We start from the raw sequence: 25,718 nt of genomic DNA on the forward strand, positions 1-25,718 counted from the left end.
CCTTCAAGTCATTCAGACTGAGGATTGTTTCCTTCTACTTCCACAAAACTACCTGTGCCTTCTTACACTTCACAAGAAGTTTAAGCTCATTTAATTAGATAGAAAAACCTTATAGCTAAAAGTGCCCTCAGAATTCTGTTTTTTTAAGGAAAGATAAAAAGTTAAAGACCATTATTAATCAAATTGTTACCACTCCCAGCTTGGGTTGGCTCCCTTAATGGACTGAAAAGAATGACATGCAGCAAGGTAGAGAGGGAAGCAGGTGTACTCAGCAGGGCTCAGGTCTAGGGAATTCAGAATTACATAGAAGAAGCCCTCGTAAATTCAATCCTGCCTGCAGTGCCATTGTGTTGGGAGAATATCTTCATTCAACAATAGAGTGATCACAGACTTGGGAGTCTGGTGCATTTCCTCAGTGCGGAGGCCTGGGAAGTAATAGACACACATGTTCCATCTCTCCCATGGCAAAGGGGTTAGTGCTCTGGCTGGGACCTTGGGAGAGGAACAAGTAGACTCCTTGCTGAGTGAGGAGCCCTATGACTGACTTCAGGGCTACATCTCAGGACCCTGAGATCATGACCTGAGCTGAAATGAGGAGTCGGTCACCTGACTGAGTCAGTCAAGTGCCCCTTATTCAGTAATTCAGCTCCTCTCTCCCACATTTGCACAATGCGCACAGGGCATAGTTACAGCAACTGCACAAAGGGAATGGTTAGTCCAGAACGAAGTCCTCGATGTTAAAGGAGAAACCACAATTTTCATAATTCCTGTGAAAACATCTTGAGGAGACACTTACAGACACAGATATGCTTAAAGAACACAAACGTAGCCGTCAAATAGCTAAGAATATTTGTCCTATCTGTAAGGCCGTCCTTACAAAGGCGAGAGTGAAACTGATCAGTGTGGGGAGAGATACTGTGGATTTAAAGCTGAAAAAAAAAAGGCAAGAGTATTGAGAATAATGAGAGGATGCTTTTTAGGTTTTTCATTCTTCATAATTCCCTTTTTCTTTCCTCTCTCTCTCTCTCTCTCCATTCCCTTCTGTTTCTCTCATTGCTTCCAAATAAACCACTCCTGCACATGACATTCCAGTTTAAAATAAGGGGCACTTGACTGACTCAGTCAGTTAGGTGGCCGACTCCTTATTTCAGCTCAGGTCATGATCTCAGGGTCCTGAGATGTAGCCCTGAAGTCAGTCATAGGGCTCCTCGCTCAGCAAGGAGTCTACTTGTTCCTCTCCCTCTGCCCTTCTCCCTCCTCCTCTGCCCCTCCCCCGCCTGCACTCTTTCACTCTCTAAAATAACAGACAAATAAATTTTTAAAATAGATATTGATATTTATGTTTATACTAATGTAGGCTTATGTTTATATTTTCATATGTTCATCTAAACACACAGCTCCCAGAAAATTCCTACCCGAAATGACTCTGGGATTGAGTGGTTTGGGATCAAATCCTGGCTCTGTTTTCTATTAGTTATGTAATCTTAAACAATTTATCTAATTTCTCTGTATCTCCCATTCTTTATCTGTAAAAGGGGGATAATAAATATATGTACACAGGATTATTGTAAGATTTAGATGAGTGAGCAAATATATGCACTAAGCACAACATCTAGCACTTTTCAAGTACTGACTATTGTTTGTAATTTTAATGATTATTCTTATTGATATTGTTATTAAAAATAACTAATACAGTATGGAGGAAACACGTTACTTGAAGCTGGTGAGGTTTGACTCTGAGATTGTTAGTGTTTAATACAACATAAAAAAGTTGGATAACCAGATGGACACGGTAGCTTCTCAAGAGACAGTTTTTGGAATGTATATGTTTGTTGAGTCAATCCCAGATCCCTGAATTGCTATGTCCAGTCTAGGATATCATACATTAAGAATGGAGTTGAAATCCAGGAGTATTTAGAAGAGGTTAACCTGAGGGCAGGAGGTGGGAAGGGATGCCATATAGTATGCCAAATATAGAAAAGTTATATGAAAATGTAGGATATCTTTTTGTAAGGAGAGGTGTGTGAGAACGCAAGAAATGCATTTGAATACTTAAAATAGTATTATATGGCTGAAGGTATAGTCCTATTCTATGAAGCTGTGAGGGAAAGAGTTTTATCCAGTTGGTTTAAGCCATTCGTTCTCAAAATGTATTCTGGAGACACAAGGAATTCCCCAGAAACCTTTCAAGGTGACTTCAAGGTCAAATTATCTTTACACTAATACTAAGATATTAGTTACCTTTTTTCCCTTACTAGTAGAATATGGATGCTTTCAGAGGCTGCCTGGCATACAATATTGCAACAGATAGAATGTAAAAGCAGATCTGAGAATCCAGATATCCTTCTACTAAGACAGACATTAACGAGATTTGTAAAAATGTATAACAGTGCCACTATTCTTATTAAATCTTTGTTTTGTAACATGTCATTATCTTTTATAAAAATATGCTATTTATATTAACAGGTATTGAGTTTACTATTATTAAATTAATAGTAAATAAGTATTTTTAAATTTCCAGTTTTAATATTCATTATGATAAATATACATATAACCCAAATCAAGAAAAATTCTACAGGGTCTATAATTATGCTTAAGAATGGAGTTTATTTTCTTTTTAAGGCCATTTAAAGTATATTGAGATTAAAATGTTTGAGAACCACCAGTTTAGCCATAGCATAGGAGATCTGGAAACCACAAATTTCCAAATAATTTGAGCTATCACCATTAAGCTAGGCTTTTCATTTTAAAAAAGTAGTCTTTGGATTTATATTCAAACAGTGAGAGTTTGTGGTAAAAGGGATTGCATGCATTGACCTTCATGGCCTCTAAGATTTCTTTCATTCAGATAGTACAATGCCTCTCCAACAGGAATTGAGAAAGGAGGACTGAGAATATTGTTCTCACAAGGCTGCTGTGAAAGTTGGTAGATAGTCATGTAGTTAGGCATGGAAGTTTTGGGGTGAAGCAAAAAGTGAAAAAGCCCAGTGCAAGATACTATGCACTTTGGATTGCTGTGCTGTTGGTAGGTTCTCTGAAGAAGATAAGGAGGCTCAAGGGCTACTGTCAAAGTCACCCAGAATTCATAAGGGGATCTCTTCCTGGACACTGGTCTCCATCATGGCTTCCTAAGTATACCCTAAACATTCCAGAGACTAATAGTTAAGGGTTTTTCAAAAAGGAAAATTGACAGAAGCACATACGGTTCCTCATCTAGACTATATCACAGCTGACAACCTAGTAACCTCAACTTATGGTCCTGGTTCTAACATTTGTATCAACTCAGAATACATCTATTCCTCTCCTCTTCCATATAACTTGGGATAAAAATTTAAACACAGCTGCACAAATGATAAACGTGCAAATCACGTGAATGCAATTCCCAGAAGGGATGCAAATGATGATATGTATATTAAAAAAACAATAGAAGTCAAATTAAATGCAAGATAGAAATTTTCAGAAATACCAGTTGCACTTATAAAATTAACATATGTTTTAAAATGATGAAATTAAACTCTAACAAAGATGTGCAAAAGGAAACTCAGACATTGCTGGGAAGAGCATAGGCAAGAAAAATTTTCTGAAGAGCCACTTATTAATATGCATGAAGAGACTTAAACTGTTCCTGGTCTTTGGCACAGTAATTCCACGTCTAAGACCCTCTCTTAAAGAAATGGTCATATGTCTATGGGGAAGGTTTTCTGTATAATTATATTCATTTTAAGGAGAAATTGCCAAAATATTCTTCTTTGACTGGAAAGTAATGAACTAGTTCCACAGAAAAATTAAGCAAAATATCCTTCAGGCCAAAATTGGTTTGGTCATCAAGCACACATTGTCCATTTCTTCAGATAGTCCCCGCACCCCCCCTACGGTGGCCTGGGAGGAAGCATGGGTCTCTTCCATTTCTCCACAGTGGAACTCCTCCACAGTGTGTGTGGGGGGGAGCGGGGGGCTTGCACCGGAAGTTCCACATAGGGAGGGGCACATGTCTTACACCTGCTTTGTATTCCATTCCCTGGCATCGAGTGATACATATATTGACTATTTGTAGAAAGGATGTCTGTCTTTCCTACAAAATAAGCGAATGATTACTATGACATAGCATGTGCCTGGTGGTGACAAGCAGAAGTCAAAATATGAAGAAGCCGCTACCTCCTTCTTAAAGACTTTTTGGATACTACTTTAAGCCCAGGTGTTATTGGTCCCTCTTAATCAGCCTCTGAGTTTCTAACCTTAATGAAATATAATGTCACATCTCTAAAAGAGTTTGTTTTACTTGAAATAACTTGGTCCTTGATTTTAAGTTCATCATTAAGACTTTTTAAAAATGTTTATTTTGAAACATCTTGTCTGGAAGAAAAAACAATTTTTCATGTACCACCCCAAAGGCAGAATGCTGCTTGCCAGTGTAGGTATCTGCTACACCCTTCTGTAAGGTAGGACCATATCATGTATTCAACTTAACATTCTCCAATGGTTGGAGTAAAAAATACTTTTTCTTCTAAAGACTTCTACTCCAAAAGGAAGGGAGAACTGGGGTTCTTTCCTTATTATTATGAAAAGCAACCAGAAAACTGTGCTAGTCTCTCTAAACTCTTCACTGGGGACCCAAATTATCATAATTTTCCAAAAAGCAGCATAAGAAGAACAGAAAAGCAATTTCATTAAGTCTTGTTAAATATATTCGTGTGTGTGTGTGTGTGTGTGTGTATGCGTGTCTCTGTGTGTGTGTGTGTGTGTGTGTGTGTGTGTGTGTGTGTGTGTGTGATATTTTCCATTTAGTATCCCAAATACCGAAGTGTTAACCACCCTTTTGGGGGTGAGAGGGACAGGAAAGGGTGGAAGAGGCATAGAAAATGTGTTACCTTCATCTATAAAAGGTCAAGCAAAAAGGTGTCACAACCTGTACCACTTCACATAGAAGAAATACTTTTTTCTTATACCAAAGATTGATAAATCAGGGTGAACATTCTAGGCTATCCATGTCATTCTGTCTCAAGGAAGTGAGGCATGTATGTATTGTGTTTCTTTCATGAATACCATTATGCATATATTCCCTTATTTTATCCCTTCCTTATATAAGAAAGTAACATAATAAAATAATACTCAAGTTCAGTAGTTTGCCATTATTCCAGCAGAATATCAATTATGAGTACCAGCCTATCTACACAAAACAGTCTAAAATATTCCCACAGTACCGAATTATCTCAAAGAGTCATAGGGGTTCATTCATTCATTCATTCATCCATTTCATTATTAATTCAGTACATATATGTTTAAAAACTACTCTCCTCTCCAATGTCAGGCACTGAAGATACAGAAGCAACTAAGGAAAAGTTTCTCCCCCAGTGGAGCTTACAATATTGTATAGAAAAACTAAAAAGTAAGTAAAAAAGGGCATTCCAGTGAGACAGGGATCAGAAAGATGCCCCTCTGGGCACATGGGATGGCTGCAATCTACATGACTTTACACCTCTTCCCTGGAACAGTGAAAAAACAAAACCAAAAAAACTGCTATTCCACAAAGCTAGTTATGTGCATCAGCTCATTTTAACACATTCATTGGGTAACCGTAATTAGACTATTTCTGTATAAATATGGAAAAAGATGCTACCAATGCGTATTTTCATGGGGTACAGAAGTAGCCAATGGCAACAAGAAACCCAAAAGAGTTCTCTCAGGGTGAGGACAGGGATGTTAAAACATGAGCAGCATGTTTCTGAATGGATAGAAGGTAGCTGTGAAGAGATAACCGAAGACAGCAATAGACATGCAACACTGAATTGGGCATTTAGCAAGAATGGACTTTCCTCTCAGACTTCTGGTATTTCCATTTGGGTGGAGATTGAAAAAAAAAAAGATAGAGCAAAAATTTTCTCACAATGTTTTGCAACTTCTGCTTCCGGACTCGGTCAGAACCCAGAAGTAGCAACAGAGATAAAAATGAAAATATTGCTTATTTTTTTTAAATGACAATTGATTTTCATCCACAAAACTGACTATAATTTATCCAGATATGTTTGGGATTTTAGGTGAATATCTATAATGAATCTATTTTTATTTAAAATGAAAAAGTAGTTTATTCATGACATCCTTTATTTTAACTTGGGGAAAAAATTAAATCTCCACTGTTTGGCACCAGTAAAAAGAGAACAATAGTAAGGTTTATAAAAGTTGAATTTATTTAATGGAAAAAAATCTAAAGCACCAGTAATCTGGTGACAGTATTCAGTATCAGAAAAAGATTTTTTTTCATTCATTTTTTTAATCAACTAGTAAAATTGGAAAAATTGCATTTCTGAAATATTAATTATCAATACTGTAATTAGTAAAAAGACCCAGCTAGTTTTCTCTGCTCCAGTAACCAAATATTTTGGACCTCAGTCTGAACTTCGCTTTACTGGAAAAAAGACAAATCGCAATATTTATTTTAGCTATGAATACACATATATACAAAAAGTGAAATATGATCTTAATTCCCTCATGGTGCTAAAATATTCTATAAAATCAATAAAAAGATCTTCCAACTTAAACAAAATTGATTTTCTCTCTCTAATTTAGTCTCCTTGTCTTGTGCACTTTACTATTATTTCCGGATAGAAGTCTGCCTACTTTAACAATTTCTAGTCAGAGGATGTGGCTGCCTCAAGTTTTATCTCCATCTGGCAAAACATAACCAACCTATTTGAGCTCTCAACTCCCACTTTGTAGCAACTAAATTTTCCTTGTGCACCCACCCCCCAAGCCATCTCCATGACGTGTATTTCTCCTAAAACCACAAGCCAGTAAACTTCCTTGGGGAATTTGTAGTAAGGTATGACAAAGTCACCCTGCAGTGTGTAGCCCAGTTCATCAGACTAGCTCTCTGATCAGCTATCGATTGCTAGACACAAATTCCCAATGTCCCTTTGTAGCACCTGTGCATAAACTGTCTCTAGAGGAGGCTCTCATCTTCTATTGGCAGATATCTGGACCCACTTGGGGGAAAATGTGGGTGGAGGAGAGAAAGAAAGGGAAGCAACAGAATCGTTTAATTTAAAACTTTGGATAATAGGAGTCTATTTTTTCCTTGTGCAAAGGATGAAAATATACCTGTGACCCTTTTCACTACAAAATACTTCATATTTGTCCTAGCAAATCTTACCAGAAATAATTGCCCTACACAGTTAAAGTGGTCTTACAAAGAAACATGCATACACACCTATGATTTGGAGTGAGTCTCTACAATGAGTAAACTGTTTTTGTACCTTTTGGTACAACTGGTAAATATATAGATAAGTCTTACATGAAAAATTATGCAATTATATTGAATAGTTTTAATGTTGTTTTGTTAAGTCTTCTAAACCTTTCTAATATTTAATAGTTCATTGTTACTATAAATTTCTTACTTGTGAATATTTCTGATTTTTTTTTTAAGTAGGCTCCATGCCCAACGTGGAGTCCAAAGCAGATCTTGAACTCACTACCCTGGGATCAAGACCTGAGCTAAGATAAAAAATCAGATGCTTAAACAAGTGAGCCATCCTGGCACCCCTGATCTTTTATTTTGTTTCCAAAAATTTTATGATGCCCCACTTGGTCCCTGTAACAAGTACACAACAGACTTCATGGAATAATGCCTAGTGAGTGCTTTCTAATGAAGCATCCAAGAATTAAACATGTGGTCTAGAATAGCACAGTGTTACTGCTGGGTAAGTACTAAAGAAATGATTCCAAATAAATTAGTGCTTCTAATTTAAGGAAGGTGGTGAGGGCTGGCAATTTTGTCTTCAAGGGACATTGATTGCCTGCAGACATTTTTGTTGGTTGTCATGACTGTTGCGGTGGGAGAGGAGGGAGGTGGGCTACTGCATCTAGTTTGTAAAGGCCAGGGATACTGTGAGACATCCTTCAATGCACAGGACAGCTCATTTACCCAACAACATATCAATCAAGTCGAGGCTGAGAAATTGAACGAAGCAATCATTTCACTGAAAGAGGAACTGAGGTTTAAGTAAGTTAAATAATTTATCCAGTACCACATGTCAGAGTCTAAGTCTAGTGAAATGGAATTAGTGATAGACTAAGGATTCAAAATGTGTCCCTGAATGTCCAATCTGATACTATTTCATTATATCAGGCAAACCTGATAAATGGGTAAAACCTCGTGATTAACACTGCAGGAATGCTGGACCAAGTTCCTTCATTTTTGGTAAAACAGGGGACAAATCACTAAATGGTTTTGAGTTTCAGTTTTCTAATTTTTGTAAAATAGATGAGTTAAGCTAGATGACTTCTAGTCTCCTTTTTCTCTAAAACTGTACTATTGTGTAAATACTGATTGTTTATGTTATTGTACTCTCCAAATTTCCAGATTCCCTTCCTCTTTCTTCAAAACTTCTTCTCTAGGAATCCAAACCCAAATAAAGGTAGGAAATATTGTTGCTACTTTGAAGGAATCCTGTATCTTGAACAATACTTGACTCTGAGTAAATAGTGAAGAACCTAATAAAATTTAAATGCATTATCTAAAAATAAAAAGACATCTTCATTGTTAATTGTTTTAATGTGAAGACAAGTTCTTCTGGTCCTTTTATATCCTGTGTGTATATTAACTTATTTTGACTATATACCTGCAATACAGAGACTATAAAAATAAAAGAAAATCGGCCATCTAAATAGCAGTGCTGTTAATTAATTCATTGAATGGGTTAATTAATTCATTGAAACCCATTGATATATTTCCTGAGATAAAAGTTCCCCAAAGTATTTTTGGATCTGTAAATTCATTCTTAGCAACTTAAATATTGTAGACAAGAAACATGGATCAGTTTTTAAATTTTTCATTTTAATACTCCTGTATTTAGAGGGAGAGAGGGACCAAAGTTGCTTGTTACATGTTACATTTTACAGACTGAAGAGTTTAGTAGATCAGTTGCTACAATTGTAAAGTAGGACAACAGATATTAAGAGATAATGTATCTTTGTCCTCTCTTCAGGGAAAACAAAACTAGTACTTGTAACCTGTGTGAATAAATTTTGGGAGTGCCATATAACTCTTAAACCCTAATTTCAAATTCCCTTTCATTAGAAAACAAGAGAGTGAAATTTTAAATGTCAGAGTGTCTCGTTCCACTAGCTAGTTTTGTTTCACTTAGGAGAAAATAAGGTATTAAATAAAATTTAAATAATTTTTTTTCACAAAAAGAATTTTAATTTACCCCATGTGCCATCATTATTATTAACCTCTGGACATTTTAACGACATGCTGGTGGATCTTAAATCAATGAATACGATAAAGGAAAACATCTGTGGTTCTAATATTTTTTTAGGCTGGCTCTTAATATCATTTTCATACAAAATTAAAATGTATTTTAAAAACTAGCCCAAGAAAATCCCCTAATCATGTGTTAAAACATTAGACATGAAAATTATGTCAATTTTACTGACAAACGTGAAGGATGTGTATCTTTTAGAGAAGATTATTAGAAAAGTCAGCGGAAGGAAATGTTTTCTTGGCCATCAAATCCAGATGTTCGGCCCATAAAATGGAGGCCTAGAGTGAAGGACAAGTTATGGTATCTGATATCCTTCAGAAGTGTTAATTCAGAAAAAAATCATGGATAAGGAAAGCCAGAATAAATTTTTAAATGAATCATGCTTTACTTTGGTTTTAAAGGAATTATAGAAATATATTTGAAATATATTCTAAATTAAATAAGGAATAGAATAATGGATGAATTAAAATTAAAAGCACATGATTTTTTTTCCAGAAACACCATGATGTACATATTTTTTGTTTAAAATCTAAAGGTCATAAAGGTCATATTTTAGCAAAGATTCTACAAAATCATGGCATTGTAGGTTGCACTGATTCTTCTTAGCTCTTTAACAAATAAAAATGTTTGTAGGGTGGCTTAATTACAAAATAAGAATCTACATTGACAGTGGTTTGAACATTCCATTATTTCTGGACTTGGATGTATAGATTAATATGCAAACTCTTTCTTGTTTTTTAAATCAATATTCCAACTCTTAAAGTGAAAAAACCAAAAGAGAAGCTAATTATAACAGTTAATAACAGAACTTCTGCACTCCTTTATAGTTTGGCAGATGCTTGGAGAATGTAACAATTCCTTTATTATTTCATCTCATTCTACTTTATGAAGTGATATCTCATTCATTTCCTCTGGCCACCCTATACTTAGAAATGTAAATATTAAAATTTAGTTTAAGAGAGGCATTCTAGTGAGGAGAACCAAAAAAAAAAAAAAAAAAAGACATTGTGGATTCTGAGCTTAATGCATTTTTTTTCTTTTGGAAAATTGACTAATTAAGATAGATGAGAAAAATATGTATAGTTAGGTTGATGTTAACAGAAAATGTCTTTGGTTTTACAGTGCTCTTGAAAAATAAAATGTGACAAAACTGGCACACACTTTACATTTGACAACTAAAGATATTTTTATTATTCTTATTTCCTTGTCTTTGAAGTACTCCCTTATGTTGTATCTGACTCACTCCACTTCCAGAATTTTGAGGTTCTACTTGCCTTTGATCTCCTACTAGCCATCCTCTATAGTTCTTCCATCATGCCTTCTAGTTGCCCTCAACATAAAACCACCTTCTATTCTTAGAACAGGGATAATCTTTGATTTCAAAGGCTTTGGTGATTTTCTGCTTTAGATCATCCTGAAAATATTTTTAATCTTCCTCTGTGTGAGAACCTCTCTTTCTTGAATGTGTAGATGGACTTGTGGGTTCCATTTGTTCTTAAAGTTGCCATGTGGTATCACAGCTCTGCACATTGAAATGATACTGATTCCTCTTTTTTTTTTAAGATGGAAAGTTATTTCCATTCATTCCAACTTTTATCCTCAAAGTAGGGGGCAGAGAAATAGTGACATTTTCTTGCATAATTGAGCTAACACATCTGAAAATGGATTACTTAGGTTTACTTAGGCTTTTTATTTCCCTCCTTACACACAGCTAGCTTTTCTGCATTACAGTAAATTATGCTTTCTGACTCACTGATGATAGTGCCTGCATGCACAATTATCTATTTTCCACACACTAAAATATTGCTTGCAATAAACTGATTCACTTTCTCTCATTCCCTCCCTCTGCCCCCAATCCTGCTTTTCCTCTCTCTCTCTCTCTGCTATGAAGCAGATGTGTTTAAACTATGGCTTTATATCCTTGTGAAAATGAAGCAGGGCAGGAAGAGAAAGCTACACAACTTTCTCCTGTGCTGAGCCTTTTCAATAAGATTTCATTTTTGAAATCATAGTGAACTACCCAGACATCTGACATGCCCAGTTTTCAACTTGAGCAAAATACCATAATACAACAACAAATATCAATAGTATTTAGATTGCTTATTCTTTTGGTTTAAACATAATTCTGTTTTCCTCTGTTCACACTAGTGACCAAGGTTTATTTGAACATTTATTACTCTGAACAATTAGAAACAAAATATAGAAAGAAAGATAAAGCTGGATAGTACAATGCAGGCAAAGCATCTTAGCACCAGGCAAATGAGAGGAGCTCATTATTACTTTCCTTTCTTCAATCCTTCTTTCTCAATTTTAGTATTTAAAATTAGAATAAGAAAAATTAAATTTAGCTATTCTCTTTTAGGATATGATAATCAGTGAATTTTATGATAAAATATAGGGAAATAAACAACTTTAGTGAATTTAAAGAAAAGTATAAGCTAGACTCCATGATGATTTGTATATGTATACTTAAGTTAAATGAGATCACATTTATAAAGTGTTGAGAATAGAGCCTGGCACATGGTAGCCCTATTTATCTTATTAGCTACATATATATGTATGTATGTATAATATATATATATTCCCAAAAGGACAAATTTCTATTTGTAAGCTGTATAATTATCAAGGCTATTCAGTCCTACCTAATATAAGCCTAAGTAATAACCAGTTATTTTTCAAATTCTTCAAAGAAATGAAAGATTTAAAATTTGATTTAGAAATAAGCCTTTTATGTAACCAATTAATGTTCAAAAAACCTCCTAACCTGTCCATGTATTAGCTTAAATAGTATTTTTAAAGATTTTTATCAATATGCATCAAAACAAAATATACCACACAAAGGATTCAATATAACATTACTTTTCAAGACAGTTTCAATTAAATTACTAATTCATTAGTCTCTCAATATATTTTACATAGATTTTATTAAAATATTATTTTAAGTCATGTTCTTCTTTTTTCTAATAGCTAAGCTAGCAAGGGAGATATATATTATACATGCATATAAACACACATATACATATATATTTAATTCTTATGAATATTGTTACAGATTATTTTCATACTTACTTTTGGCCAGTATTAAAGTTAAATAAGGATATTTGACAATAATAAGTATGTTTACAATCACTGTTCAATCAGCCTTTCAAGAGACATGAATTTGGACTTTTATGTGAAATTAACTGGATTCTCATTATATGCCAGCAAGTGTGCTAAACCCTTTAAGTCATCAGCTCTTTTTCTCAACCTCCAAAGAAAATATTTTTTTTCTTTTCCACTTTGGCTACCTCTTCTCACTTTTTCTTTTCCTAGTCCCTCCTCTCAACCCCTCCAAATATGAAGTGTCCCAGGGCTCAGAATAAGGTCCTCAGTCCCTTGGCTTTAAATTTCATCTATATACAGTGACTTCCAATTGTATGGCTCCAATTTCATCCTAATGAGCCCCACACTCTTAACTCCAATTGATTTCTAGATGTCTCTAGTTGGATGTCTAATGAGAATTCAAACATTAATATGGATAAAACAGAACTCTTGATTGCCTACCCTGACTGGGGTGTTTTTCATTTTAACTGCCCATGAGGAAAAAATGAGTCGTTCTGTATGATTTCCTATTTTTCTTTCACACAGCAACTTCTCTTGATTCTATATACATTTGGCCTTTCTTTCCACCTCTACTGCCAGCACCTAGTCCGGATACCACCCCCTTTCTCCCTTCCACCAATCCAACTGGCTCCTAACCTGTCTCCAGGTTTTAACTCACTTCCAATCTATTTCCACAGCAGCCAGAGTAGTCTCTTTAAAATGGAAATAAGATCAACTCATTCTCTGCTTAAAACTTCCAAATAGCTTCTTCTCTTCACACTTAAGGTAAAAATCCAAAAATCCAAAATCCAAATTCTTTCCATTTCCAACAGGGCCCATTTCGAACAAAGATCTTCCCCTTCTACGTATCTCTCCAGCTTCACCACAAACCACTCAACCTTTACCCACCATACTGCAAGCACCTGACCTCCTTTCCTTGCTTTGAACCCACCAAGTTTTTGCTTTTTTTGAAGAACCTTTGCACCTGCCAGTTCTTCTTTACAAAAATCTTTACACTCTTGTCAGCCAATGTTAGCAACCTAATGAAGCTATTTCTGAGAAGCCTTCTTTGATCACTGTCTAAAGGGCCAGTCACTCCCCAATTTGGTCTGTCTCTATCATGAAACACTGTTTTATTTCACAGCCCTTATCAATATCTGAAACTTTCTCAGTTATTTATTTGGTTTCGTTATCTCTTTTACTAGGATGTAAGCTTCATGAAAGTTGGTACCTTTTCTGTTTTATTTACCACTGTGTCAGCACTTAGAATAGTTCCTACCACATAATAGGGGTTCTATTTTAAAAAATGGCTAAGTCAATGAATAAATTATCTCATTTAATATTTATTCCCATTGTACAGATAAGGAAACTGAGGATCTAAAAGGTAATGTTTCTAATTGGAAAGCTCAAAATGGAATCCAGGCAACATTCCAAAAACTGATTTCTTAAGCACATTAAAGGTTAGAGCTTGTTTGAATCCAATATTTCTAGTATTATCTCTTTAAATCATTTTCATCAGCTCCCTGGCCCTTTTCTTTTGCTTATCTATTTCCCACATAACATCACTCCCTCTCACAGTCAGTGCTCTGAACTGATATCTTCTGCCTAATTTATTTTTTCTTAGCTACTATGTATCTTGAACATACCTAAAGCTTCCATCAGTAAATTCAGAAAATAAAAACATGGTCACTAAAAAAATAGAAAGACTTAGGACTTATTAGGCATAAGTTAAAAATCTTAGTTTAGAAACCAAAAAAGGGATTTGGAAACCTGAGTCTAAGAATTCAAAGTAGAATACTTGACTTAAGTTATTTGATTGACAGCCCACATTTATCACAGTAACCAAACAATAAACATATTTTTTATTCTTTCCACTCCCTTTAGTTTTAGCCAACCTGTCCCTGGAGTAGAAAACTGTAAGATAGCTCTACCAGATTCATTTAATATGCTTCTTGGGTAACTATAAAAAGCTTATCTGGTGTCTACACTTCCTGGAATAGGATGAGAACTTCATGTGTTTTCCATGATCAAAGTGTTTAACAAAGGTCAAGTTACTTCCCTTACACTTCAAAAACAAAAAAAAAAATCTAGATATTTTGGTAAATTATTCAATGGCTTTCACTTTATGTAATATCAAAAACAAATTAGGTTGGGGAAAATCCATTCTTTCTGTCATATCACTCATATCACTCACCTCCAGACAGACTCAGAGGTGTACCTTCTTACGCTCCGTTTCAAGATGATGGCAACATTACTTCTGCATTATTAATGCAGCATCAACATTCGTAGTAAATACAAATTAATCAAAAGATATCTTTTGTTTTCTTATAAGAGACAAAATCTTAGGTGACTTAGATCTTGCTAAAGATATGGTAGTGGCTGGGCACCCAATGTTTCACCTATGTAGCTAAATAAGCTGCATGGGGCTGAAATGTATGTTTCACACAAATGACCACTGAGACACTACCAACCACCCTTCAGTCTTGGTGTGATTTGTCTACCATCAAGTAGTCACATCCTCAATTACCTGGTTACTAGGCTAAACACTAAGAAAGCTGAGTAATCCAGTCGAAAAAGAATGGACCGAGAATCAGACTGACCCAGGAAGAAATATCAGCCCTTATTAGCCAATGACCTTGGAAAATTGCTATGAAAGTTCACCAAAAAAATTAAGGATTTGTTTGCATGCTGTGTATGTGTGTATGTTTTAACATATCTCTCCAAATAAAGCTTTTATTTTCAGCTTAAATCACAAAACAAACAAACCAAAGAGAATTGGGACTTTTGGCTAGTTCCTCTTTGCATCTACCAACTTTATTTATTAAATATCTAATAATAACCTACACAACTCAGTGGCAGCTTCAGAACTTCTATAACTGAAAGTCAACAGAAGAAATCTAGTTAAACAGGGGCCTAGATGTTGTCTGGCAAGAACAGAGATTTTACTTAAATAATTATATGCAGATTTTAAAATAATTTTTTAATCTATAATTTATAAAACGTTGATAACACAATTAATTATCTGTTGCAAGGTATATTATTACTTTGAGGAGAAAGCTTATGGAGAATTTGGAAGATTTAAAACCCTGTCTCCAAGCAGCCATTGCCACAATGAGAATATAGACTTCCCGAGGCTAGGCACAGAATATGGCATTCCCAGCTGAAGGTACAGGGAAAGCACTCATAAAATATTTGTTCATGAAACAAATTAATAATGAATAAATAAACAGATTTAGCTAGACTGGTAAGATAAAATATTCAGAAAGTTTTTAGTGATGGGTTTTAAGAATCCATGAGATTTTTATTTTCCTATTTATTCATTTCTGTGTTTCTCAAGTTGCCTAAAATAATCATAGTTTACTTAAGAAAAAAATGGGATGTGCAATTTTACACATAGCACATAAAAGAGCAATAGAAGACAAGAGGGAAAGAAAAAGTGTGATCAAGGATTTTAAGCAATTTTTTCTTCCATTTCTTGAACTTTTCTATCATGTAGAAACTTTACTATAAATAACTCACTGTAATAACAACAACAAAAGGACAGATTTAAAATTGTTTTTATGAGTTGTTAAGTACTTTTCTATGTACAGGGTTAGATTATACTGACAACTATCCATTCATTTAACAAACAAGTTCCAAGGACCTGCAGGCGCTCACTGGTAAGTACACAGAGACCCAATGATGATCTACACGAGCTCACCAGCTACTATGAGAGACAGCCAAATAAAGAGATCTCCAAGAGGGTTATTCATAGGACCATCACAGTAGATGAACACTTGCCCAGGTGTGAAAGGGCTGGAAGAGCAGGGGACATACAGGACGGTTGCCCAGAGGAAGTTGCCCATTAGTTCAGTAAATTTCTTTGAACTAAAGTTTAAAGAGCAATTATAATTTGCCAAGTTTAAAAAAAAATGTGGAGGGAAGAAGAAACAGCCTGGTCAACAGTTTGAAGATAAGAAAACATAGTTTTAGGAAAATGCAAGTTACAACAGGAGTATACAGTTGACCTTTGAACAACACTGGTTTGAACTGTGCGGGTCTACTACTGATGTGGACTTTTTCTGATAAATACAAACTGAGGGTTCTAGAGTGCAGGGGGTGAGGGGATGGGTTAGCCTGGTGATGGGTATTAAAGAGGGCGCATATTGAATGGAGCACTGGGTGTTATATGCAAACAATGAATCATGGAACATTACATCAAAAACTAATAATGTAATGTATGGTGATTAACATAAAATAATAAAAAAATAAAACTTCCGAACAATTATTTAAAAATACAGTATAGTACTATAGGTGTTTTTTTCTTATTATTTTCTTAACATTTCTTTTCTCAAGTTTACTTTATCATAAAAATACAGTATTTAATACATATGACATACAAAATATGCATTCATCAACTTTTTATGTTATCAGGAAATCTTATAGTCAATAGTAGACTATTAGTAGTTAAATTCTGAGGGAATCAAAGGTTATGCATAGACTTTTGGCTGTGTAGGGCATCAACCTCCCTAATCTCCATTGTTCAAGGGTCAACTGTAAAGTACATGTCACAAAGTTACAGATAAAGCTAGAAAAATCTGGCAGGATTAAATTAAAGCTGTGTATACCAAGCTAATAGCTTTATTTTTCCTAAATGCAGAGACAAAAGTAGGATGATTTGATGCCTTATTTTGATCTCACCCACTGATGTATATTGAAAACATTAAACTTATCATCTTAATTCTTCTCTCTAATTTTTGCTATTCCAATTAGTAAGAAGTTGGCATAAGGTGTATAAGCTAATAAGAAGAATGCCACACAAATGAATGAGAGTTAAAATGCAATTCTAGACTATATAGCAGTCTTGTAAGTATTTCTGAAGTTTCCACTGGTTACTTGAGAAATAATCAAAACCCTTAAAAATCTCAAAATGGATCTTGCTGAAAGAGCTCTCAATCACAAAATGATTGTTAATGATAGATATATCAGCACAATATAAATTTGAAAATGTCTAATACCCAATTTAAAATTCGACAGAAGTAAATAATTACATCAGATCAATTACATTTTGTGTAATATTGAAATGTAAAAAAAGAGAGAGAGAGAGAGAGAGAAACAAGCAATGGCGGCTAAAACGGCACAAAAGTAATGTTGTTTCTGGCTAAAAAGAATTAAAACCTTTTTGGGAAATTTAGATCTATATTATTTGACAAAAAAAATTCACTTAGAAATATAATAACTATAAAGGAAAATTCCCAGAGACATAAGTCTATAGTCAGTAAAATTGGAGGTGGTTAAAAAACTTGATTCATGAATTTAATAGTAACTATAAAAATTGAATGAAAAGTAATGCTATTGAACATTAGTTCAGTAAAATTCTTTTAATGAAAAAATTGGTAATGATTTAATCAGGCTATATAAAAATACTCAGGGAATTAACTTGGCTTAATAGAGTTTTTTTTCTGTGAGAGCTGTTCTCAAGGAAAACTCATAAATGTAGGTGTATTCTAATGTAATGCTTATTTTCTTAAGCATCCTTGGCATCCAAATCATGGGATCAGTATATTCTCTATCCAATAGGGATCCACTGAAGGAAGGATGTACAAAGGTAAGTTTTGCCTTTTACAGAGATTATCCTAGTAGAGGTAAGTAGGAACACACTAGGGATCGAAGGGAGGCAAGACTGCAGTTATTGTTACAATAAGAAATGATAAGAATCTGTAGCAAAGAGTTGGATTTACAAACTATTTAAGAGGTAGAATCCAGAGTAGCCTGAAAAATCCCTAAAACAGGGGATGCAAAGTTAAAAGAATTCAAAGATCTCTAAGGGTTTATTCCTTTATCACATAGCCTTAAACTGTATCTCCTATGAATCTCTCAAAGGAAGAGACGTGATTTGGAATCATGTGTCAATGATAAAGAGCTATGTGCTGTGATTTTATTGTATCACATAAATACAATATATAACTTTGCAGGGTATCTCATAGTTTTCAAAGCATTTTCACAAATATTCTCAATTTCAATGTTTACAGATGAGGACACTGTGTATCAAAAATGGAAAGTGATTTGAATTGAGATCATACAACTCATAGAATTAGATTTTTAAAATGCATCTCGATCCAAATGCCATCTCCAACACAGTATGGCACCTGACTCGTTTCCTATGATGCTTAGTATTTCTTTTATCAGTAAACAAATTACTGTTTTCTTTTTTTTTAAGTGGAGATATTTAAAATATGGTGACCACGCTTTATTGCAATGATACCATCCCTTTGCTATCATCTCTTAACATCATTATTATTTATATAAGATTCTCTAATCTATTTTCATGACTATGAGCACAATTTATTATTACTAATATTTACAATGCAGAGTTTCTTCTTGCGTATCAATGCTTTTTGTTAAGTTTGCCAGAGTAGCTGTTCATTTTCTAATATATATGAGTGTGATGCTGAGTTGCCCTTAGCTCTTGATTTGTGCTCCAATGTTAGCAGATCACCTTTTTGAAGGCCTGATGATTTTCCTGCAGATGTTCACATTTTGGTTGGAAATAGTTTTTAAATATATGAATGGCAATCATTTTCATTGGAATATCATTGCATGTAGTTATAATTTTATCTCACATGCAGTATATATAGGAGAAATTGAAGTTTTAGTAAAATAATTTTTTCATTTCAGGTATTTGTGGTTCATTTTTGGTAGGAAATAAGTGTTTAATCTTTAAACACTGTATATATAGTCAAGCACCATGGAAGATGTTAAAGTTGTTTGAGTGGGTCTTCAGTAAAGAATCTAATAAAAGCATTGATAATCTTGTTGATTATCTTTTCAGAGGTCAGTCAGTTAATGATATGAATGCACATGGAAGGTGCTTATGTATTTCAGTAACATTGACTTCAATGGGTATTTATGCCAAAGTTTTGTTTCTTTATCTTTTCTTGTTTTTGTTGTTATTTCTGAACACACAATTCACTGCTTACAGTATCCATTCCCCAGACTCTTGACAGACTGAAACTGAAGTAACACCTTGACATATCAAAATGAATGCATATTAAAAATTTTAGGCAATGATTAGATATTTTCTCATCTAAATATTGGTTATGGCCATGTACACAAAATACATCTATATATTTCAGGATTATGTAGAAATAGATATCACATCATATGGCTAAATGAATAGCTTGCAATATTTCATTTTTTTCTTCATCATTCCCTTAAGAGTATTACCCTTATGTATATAAAAGTCATAGCACTAATCCTTTAGTGATATGCAAATAGTATGGAGTTGGGTATCTAGTACTGACACAGCTATTTAGACTAGACTGAAATTAAATTTAAAGTGAGATTAAGTTCAATTTCCATTCCTATTTTCTCCTGTGTAAATATTCCCACAAATTTATATGATGACTGAAAAAGATCAAAGGTGTTTGGTGATGACAAATTTCTTTCTCTGTACCAAAGTAACTTACATATACATGATCTGAACAGAAAACCTTGTGTGTTTTAACACTGTGCTTTCACCAACAAAACTAATCAACCTGACTATAAATCTCTGCTTTTTACCTACTGAAACTGAAATTCATTATCATGTTGTCTAGTAATAAATGATACCCAGACTCCTTACAAACTTTCTGTGTGCACAGAATGCAATGCATAGAGTGAGCCCTGAAAACAGTCCCACAACCCTACAGGCGCCCATGGCTGTCCTCTCAAGGACTGGACCTGACTCCATGTGTTTTGTCCCTGTGTTAGATGAGTATCTCCTCCCCCGCCTGATTCCTTATTTTTCTTCCTAGAGTCACCTGTCTCTGAAGAACAAAACTAACCCACCAAAGGAAACGCCATTAGCAAAAGTGTCCAAAGAGTAGGCCAAGAAATACTTAGGAATAACATTCTTGACTATGGATTTTTAAGAATTTAGGAGGGTTTTCCAGATAAGAGGGAAGATGGGGAGATGAAAGAAGGAAATAGCAAAATAATAATAATAATAATAAATTAAATTTTTAAAAATGTAAAACCTATAAAGATCCAAATCCAAACTTATTTTTTTTAATCCTGATGATTTGTCTAACTCTCTCTACCCTTCCACTTTGCCTCTGGCTAATTTTTTTGTCTCATATTTCTCTCTTCCTCTGCCTTCTATTTTTGAATTTATTTGTGTTCTTCTCTTTCTCCTTCATTATTATAATCTTCAGTTTTGTCAAAAAACATCCATTACTTTTTTAGTATCTGGTAAGACATCAGGTACAGATGATACAAAAAAGGCATAAAACATAGTTTGTGAATACACACAGGTTACAATGGAAGAAAATACACTGATTGGTAAATAATAATACTAATACCACCACCAACAACAAATTGAAATAGTATGTGAAAAATGCCACTGAAAGGTGGCCAAATGCCTACAATTTCAGTGGAGATATTTTGTGGCAGGAGTGACAGAAGAAAACATTCAAAACAAAATAGGACTTGCACAGAGCCTTCAAGGTCCTGAGGAAGTGTAGATGAGCCGAGCAGAGTGTTGAAACTGCTTCCTGTGGGTTAATGAATCATACAGGAAAAAAGACAAAACACGCCCTGCCCAGCTCCAGGCCCAGCTCCTAGCTCACTGGTGGACTCAGTTGTTCTGACAAGGAGGTTAACGTGTATACTAAAGGCAATGGGAAGTTATCAGAGGGTTTTTTTCTTCCTTTTATTTTATATTTTTAAGGTGTAGAGTATAGAAGGAAATGGATGAGACTGCAGAGAGATTAAGAAACTATAATAATACTCCAGGTAAAAAATGATAAAGGCATGAATTAAGGCGATGTCAATGGAGATGAAGAAAGGGGAAAAGACTTTAAAGATTATTAAAAAGTAAAATTATAAGACTTGAGGAGCATTTAAATATATTTCAGTTTTTTTTTCTTGCACCTCAGAGAAATGAGTCTGGAGATGGAAAAACAGGATCATCAATATATAGCAGGTAATGGTAAGGAACTCTGAGCAGAGAAAACAAGAATAAAATTGGCCAAGGATTAAAGCCCATAGAACTCCAATATTTAAAAGTAGACAAATATGAAGAACCAGGAGATAGATAAGCAGATACGTGTATGTGTGTATTGTATAATTCACACATAAACACTAGAATATATATGTGTATGTATCAGTACATGTGTATTTATACGAAGTGTCAAAATATCTATATTCTTTTTTTAATATCTATATTCTTACACTAGTTAATTGTCACTGGTGAAAGGATATCAAGTATCCCAGAACAGAGAAAAGACCTCGCCCCCCAAGCTAACCACTCTGCCCCTCTACTTAATTACATAGAACAAGAGAGGAAAAGGAAAGACAGATCCCTAAGTCCACCTTACCTTTTCTCAAATAAAATGCATTTCAAATTCTAACAATGGTAAGGATCACAGGCAAATTTGTATTAGAAAAATACTTGTAAAAGATTCATAAAAAATAATGTCTATACCCACAAATCTCTAAATTGTGGAGTATTTAGAACTTAGTAAGATTGCTTATTAAATTCAATTCATAATTTGTATTGAAACCCTGAGATGTGCAAGGCATAATACATGTTTGTAACATGAAATATTTCTTTTAATGTTGCTGGGAAAATGGAGACTTATGACCAGGAAATGAATCTAAACTGTTATGACTCATAACTCACATAATCTAACTCATAAACTCTAGCTGGCATGTTATAGACTGATAGATTTGCCTAGTTTTACACCTTTTTAGAGTCAGAGAACACTCATCTCTATCTGCATTCTCAAAACTATCATCGTCCCCTAAAATTATTTAAAAATGTTCAACAAAGGTTTCCAGGTATCATGGTAAAGAGGCACAGAGCAAAGAGATTAGAAAGTTTTGCGTAAAACTCAACCCAGCATTTTTGCCATGGCAAGGTTTAATTTTGCCTTGCCTGTATTTGTACTTACCTAAAGTACAATAAATAACACATCTGAATTGTGCATATATTTATCCATTAATTGATGTCTCTCTACATTTGGCTCTGGTTTTTTATTCCCTTAGAGTACACAATATAAATTTGATGCCCAAAAGCCTAATACTTCCTATGATCACTAAACTCAATTGTAACATATTAAAATCAAGCCTACAATCAAACTCATTTGTTGCTAATAAAGAAAAATATAATTTAAAACATTAATAACTTCCCAAATACATTTATGTAAGCAATTGAAGAAAAACTTGATCCTTCAAAATAAATCTATGTCTATCTATTTATTTAAATACAAATTGTTCAGCACAATTGATTTAAAGGTTTCTGGATAACTTTATACTCTCTTACTTTGATCATAAATTGAAAGATATTTCTTATGGTAAAAATTCTTAATAGAGTGAGTTAAAATTTTTGTGGTGATTTGCTCTGGGTCCTAGAAAATATTTCAGTGTTCCTTTGTGCTTATTTAGAAATGCTTTGCAACAGTTCTTGGGTGGGAATTTTTAATGAATATTCACTCTGATTTATGATAATATATATATTATCACCCAGTTAAAATCATTATTCATTATAACTTGGTTTTGGTTATGATAAACTATAGGGAAGGTAAATTGATAAACATTTTTTGTATTAAGACAAAATGCTGTATCTCTATAAACAAATTTTAACCCATCTTTGCAGTTAAAAACAAAACAGTATCTTACACTGCTTTCCATTCTTCTTGGTTACACAAAGTATCAACTGACAATGTAACAAGCTCTAGAGGTAGCTACTGCCCTGCCTTTCAGAGGAAAGAAGAGTGGTGGAAAGTCAAGAACAGATTTCAAAGTCAATTACAGTAAGCAAGACTGTTAAAAAATATTTTTTCCCTTTTTTAAAAACTTATTTGGAATTTCTACAAAAATGCCATTTTCAGTGTCCTTTCAATATTGAAGAATAGCTTTTAGATACTACATCATAAGTAGTATCTATTAAATATCGATTTATTAGTTACATTTAACAATCAACCGAAATGCATCCATGACCCAAACTGAAACTATTCAAGAAATGTCCATTAAATAGATAACAAATATACCAAGATCTTCAACTTAAATGAATATTTGAGATTCCCCATTACATTTTCCTATAGAATATAGTATTTGTGTGACTCTTAAGAGTTTAAATATTTTTATCTCATCAAGGCTCTAATATTTACCCATCACCCAGGAAGGGCGGTGGCCCCGTAAAAATTTCCAAAGCAAATAATCATTAAAACTATTAGGAAGAAACCAAAAACTTGTTTTAAAATATATTCTGTGTTGAGAGTATGCATAAAATTAATATTTTGTTAAATACCCAAATGTATTATTTTAAACTATCATATAGCTAAGTACTCAATAAAAATATTTCGGTACTAATCAAAATTTGAGGAAGCAAACTCCAGTTCAAAAAGAAAGAGTGGCTTACATGCAACCAAAGCCATATTATGACTTTTAAAAAATCATTTTTTGTTAAAAGGATGAAAATTCACTTACTTTGTCATTAAGATTTCTTCAGACTTTCATAAACTTATATTCACGTATTTGAGGGTTAAGTAACAACATTGCTTTTGTAATACCCTTGAACAGTTTGCAAACAAAGATACGGATAGACAACGTTTCTTTTAAATTGTGATTTTTTTCCCCAAAACATTTATGCCTTTTTAAACAGTAACAATGTATTCTGTCACATAGCAAGACTTGTGTCTCTGAGCTACAATAGCTTTGACCATTTTATAGTGAGCTTCCTCATTTCCAATCACCAACACTTAACTTATTTTTATGTCTATTTCAAACCCACGTCCCTCCACAAGGAAAAAAAAATAACTAAGGATAGATTAATATCCTTGTACTTACCTGTAACAAACACCCCTGTATCCAGAAAGGCAAAGCCACATGCCAAAAGTTTAAGCCACAAATACATGGTCATATCTGGAAATCAGCCGTATTCCTATGAAACAGCATACGTCCTTCTGAAAGGCAAAATAATAGTTATCTCTGCCAAAGGTTTTCTTTGTGAAACTGAGTCAAAAATAAAAGAAATGAATGCATACTCTTTGCTGTTGTCTTATCAGACAGGGAGCAATTTCCTCCTCTGCTACCCTAAGAACAAACCACTTTGCTAGCTACACAAACTGCTAGGTAGTGATGTCAGATTCGGTTTTACTAACTTCTCCAAAAATACTGTCAAGAATCCTCTTTGCAGGAAGTCAAGAAAGTTGTTCAAAGTCAGTGCAAAAGCATCTTACTTCCTTAATTCAAGTAATTAGACCAAGTTAGTAGGCCTTTTAAAAGATTTTTTCCTTCAAGGAAGATTTTTTTTAAGTCTCCAAATAATACTCCCTTACACTATTCATTACAACTTAAAAAAAAGCATATCCTCCCCCCCCAAATAATCAAGAATTTTCTTACCTACGAGATGATAAAACAGATCCAGGGTGGATATACCAAAATGGGGGTTGGCAAGATGACACAAGGATTGAATTAGTAGAAAATACCTGTATTTGATTCAAAATGACCAAGCGAACAATTAAACAATTACCTATCTGGTTATTTTTGCAACCAGTGTCATTTACTAGGAAAACATTCAAACCCCAAATCTTTCACAGATATCCCCATGGGGCTAGCCATGGAATCAGAAAGTCCTGTCTACAGCAGCAAATCCTGCTTAAAAAAAAGAATGCTTCTGTGACTTGAGAGGTCTTCAGTGCTGTTGATGAGGGAAAGAAGAGTGATGAAATTGAGAGCTGGGGTTTTTGTTTTTTGGTGTTTTGTTTTGTTTTGTTTTGTTTTTTACAAAAGCTAACTTTTTTCCCCCTCCGCAATACACTCCCAATCTTTTTTATTAAAAGACAGCAAATTAATATACAGCACTCTTCATGATTCTGATAGTGTTCTTGGCAAGTCCATCGGTTAGGAAAATGCATACTGGTAAAAGGCTACTATGAATTCAGTAACACAATTAAATAAATTGGTATCATTATCACAATATCGGATTCATTTAAAATGAATAGTGCACATGTGCACAAGGCACTATGATTTGAGCCATATATGATACTTAAAGGACTTACAGACAAACAGAACCCTTGCAGTAACTCTACAATCCTCAGTTAGAAAACACTACTGAAGGGTTCCTGTGTTTCAGTGAATAGATCTTTCCATATTTACAAACTCATTGTTTTACCTTGTCACTGGCTACTGGGAACTAGAGAGCTAAATTTGCACACCATCCCTTTGAGCAAATGAAAATAATCCCACATCTGAAATTTTGAATAATAATACTATAATGGGATTTTTGGTATGATATTGATTTTATTTTGATTATTACCATAGCTAACTTATTGGGCTGTTGCTATGCCCAGGAATATGCTTGGCACTTTAAATGCATAATCTAATTTGTACAGCAATGCTTGAGACAAATAG

General features: G+C 34.0%; 1 protein-coding gene across 7 annotated transcripts in view; it reads right to left on the reverse strand.

The window, feature by feature from the left end:
- The window catches only part of PTPRC (protein tyrosine phosphatase receptor type C), a 121,595-nt gene extending 97,137 nt beyond the window's left edge, over positions 1 to 24,458 (reverse strand). For all 7 annotated transcript variants that reach the window (XM_027610224.1, XM_027610223.1, XM_027610222.1 and 4 more), the window contains exons 1-2: positions 24,350 to 24,458; positions 24,153 to 24,268 (exon numbers count right to left, since the gene is read on the reverse strand). In XM_027610224.1, the coding sequence (XP_027466025.1) occupies positions 24,153 to 24,225 (73 nt within the window). In that variant the 5' untranslated portion in view covers positions 24,226 to 24,268; positions 24,350 to 24,458. The remainder of the gene's footprint in view (positions 1 to 24,152; positions 24,269 to 24,349) is intronic.
- Positions 24,459 to 25,718: the final 1,260 nt, after the last annotated feature.

The sequence above is a fragment of the Zalophus californianus genome, chromosome 10 (genome assembly GCF_009762305.2).
Source record: "Zalophus californianus isolate mZalCal1 chromosome 10, mZalCal1.pri.v2, whole genome shotgun sequence".
Classification (NCBI taxonomy): Eukaryota; Metazoa; Chordata; class Mammalia; order Carnivora; family Otariidae; genus Zalophus; species Zalophus californianus.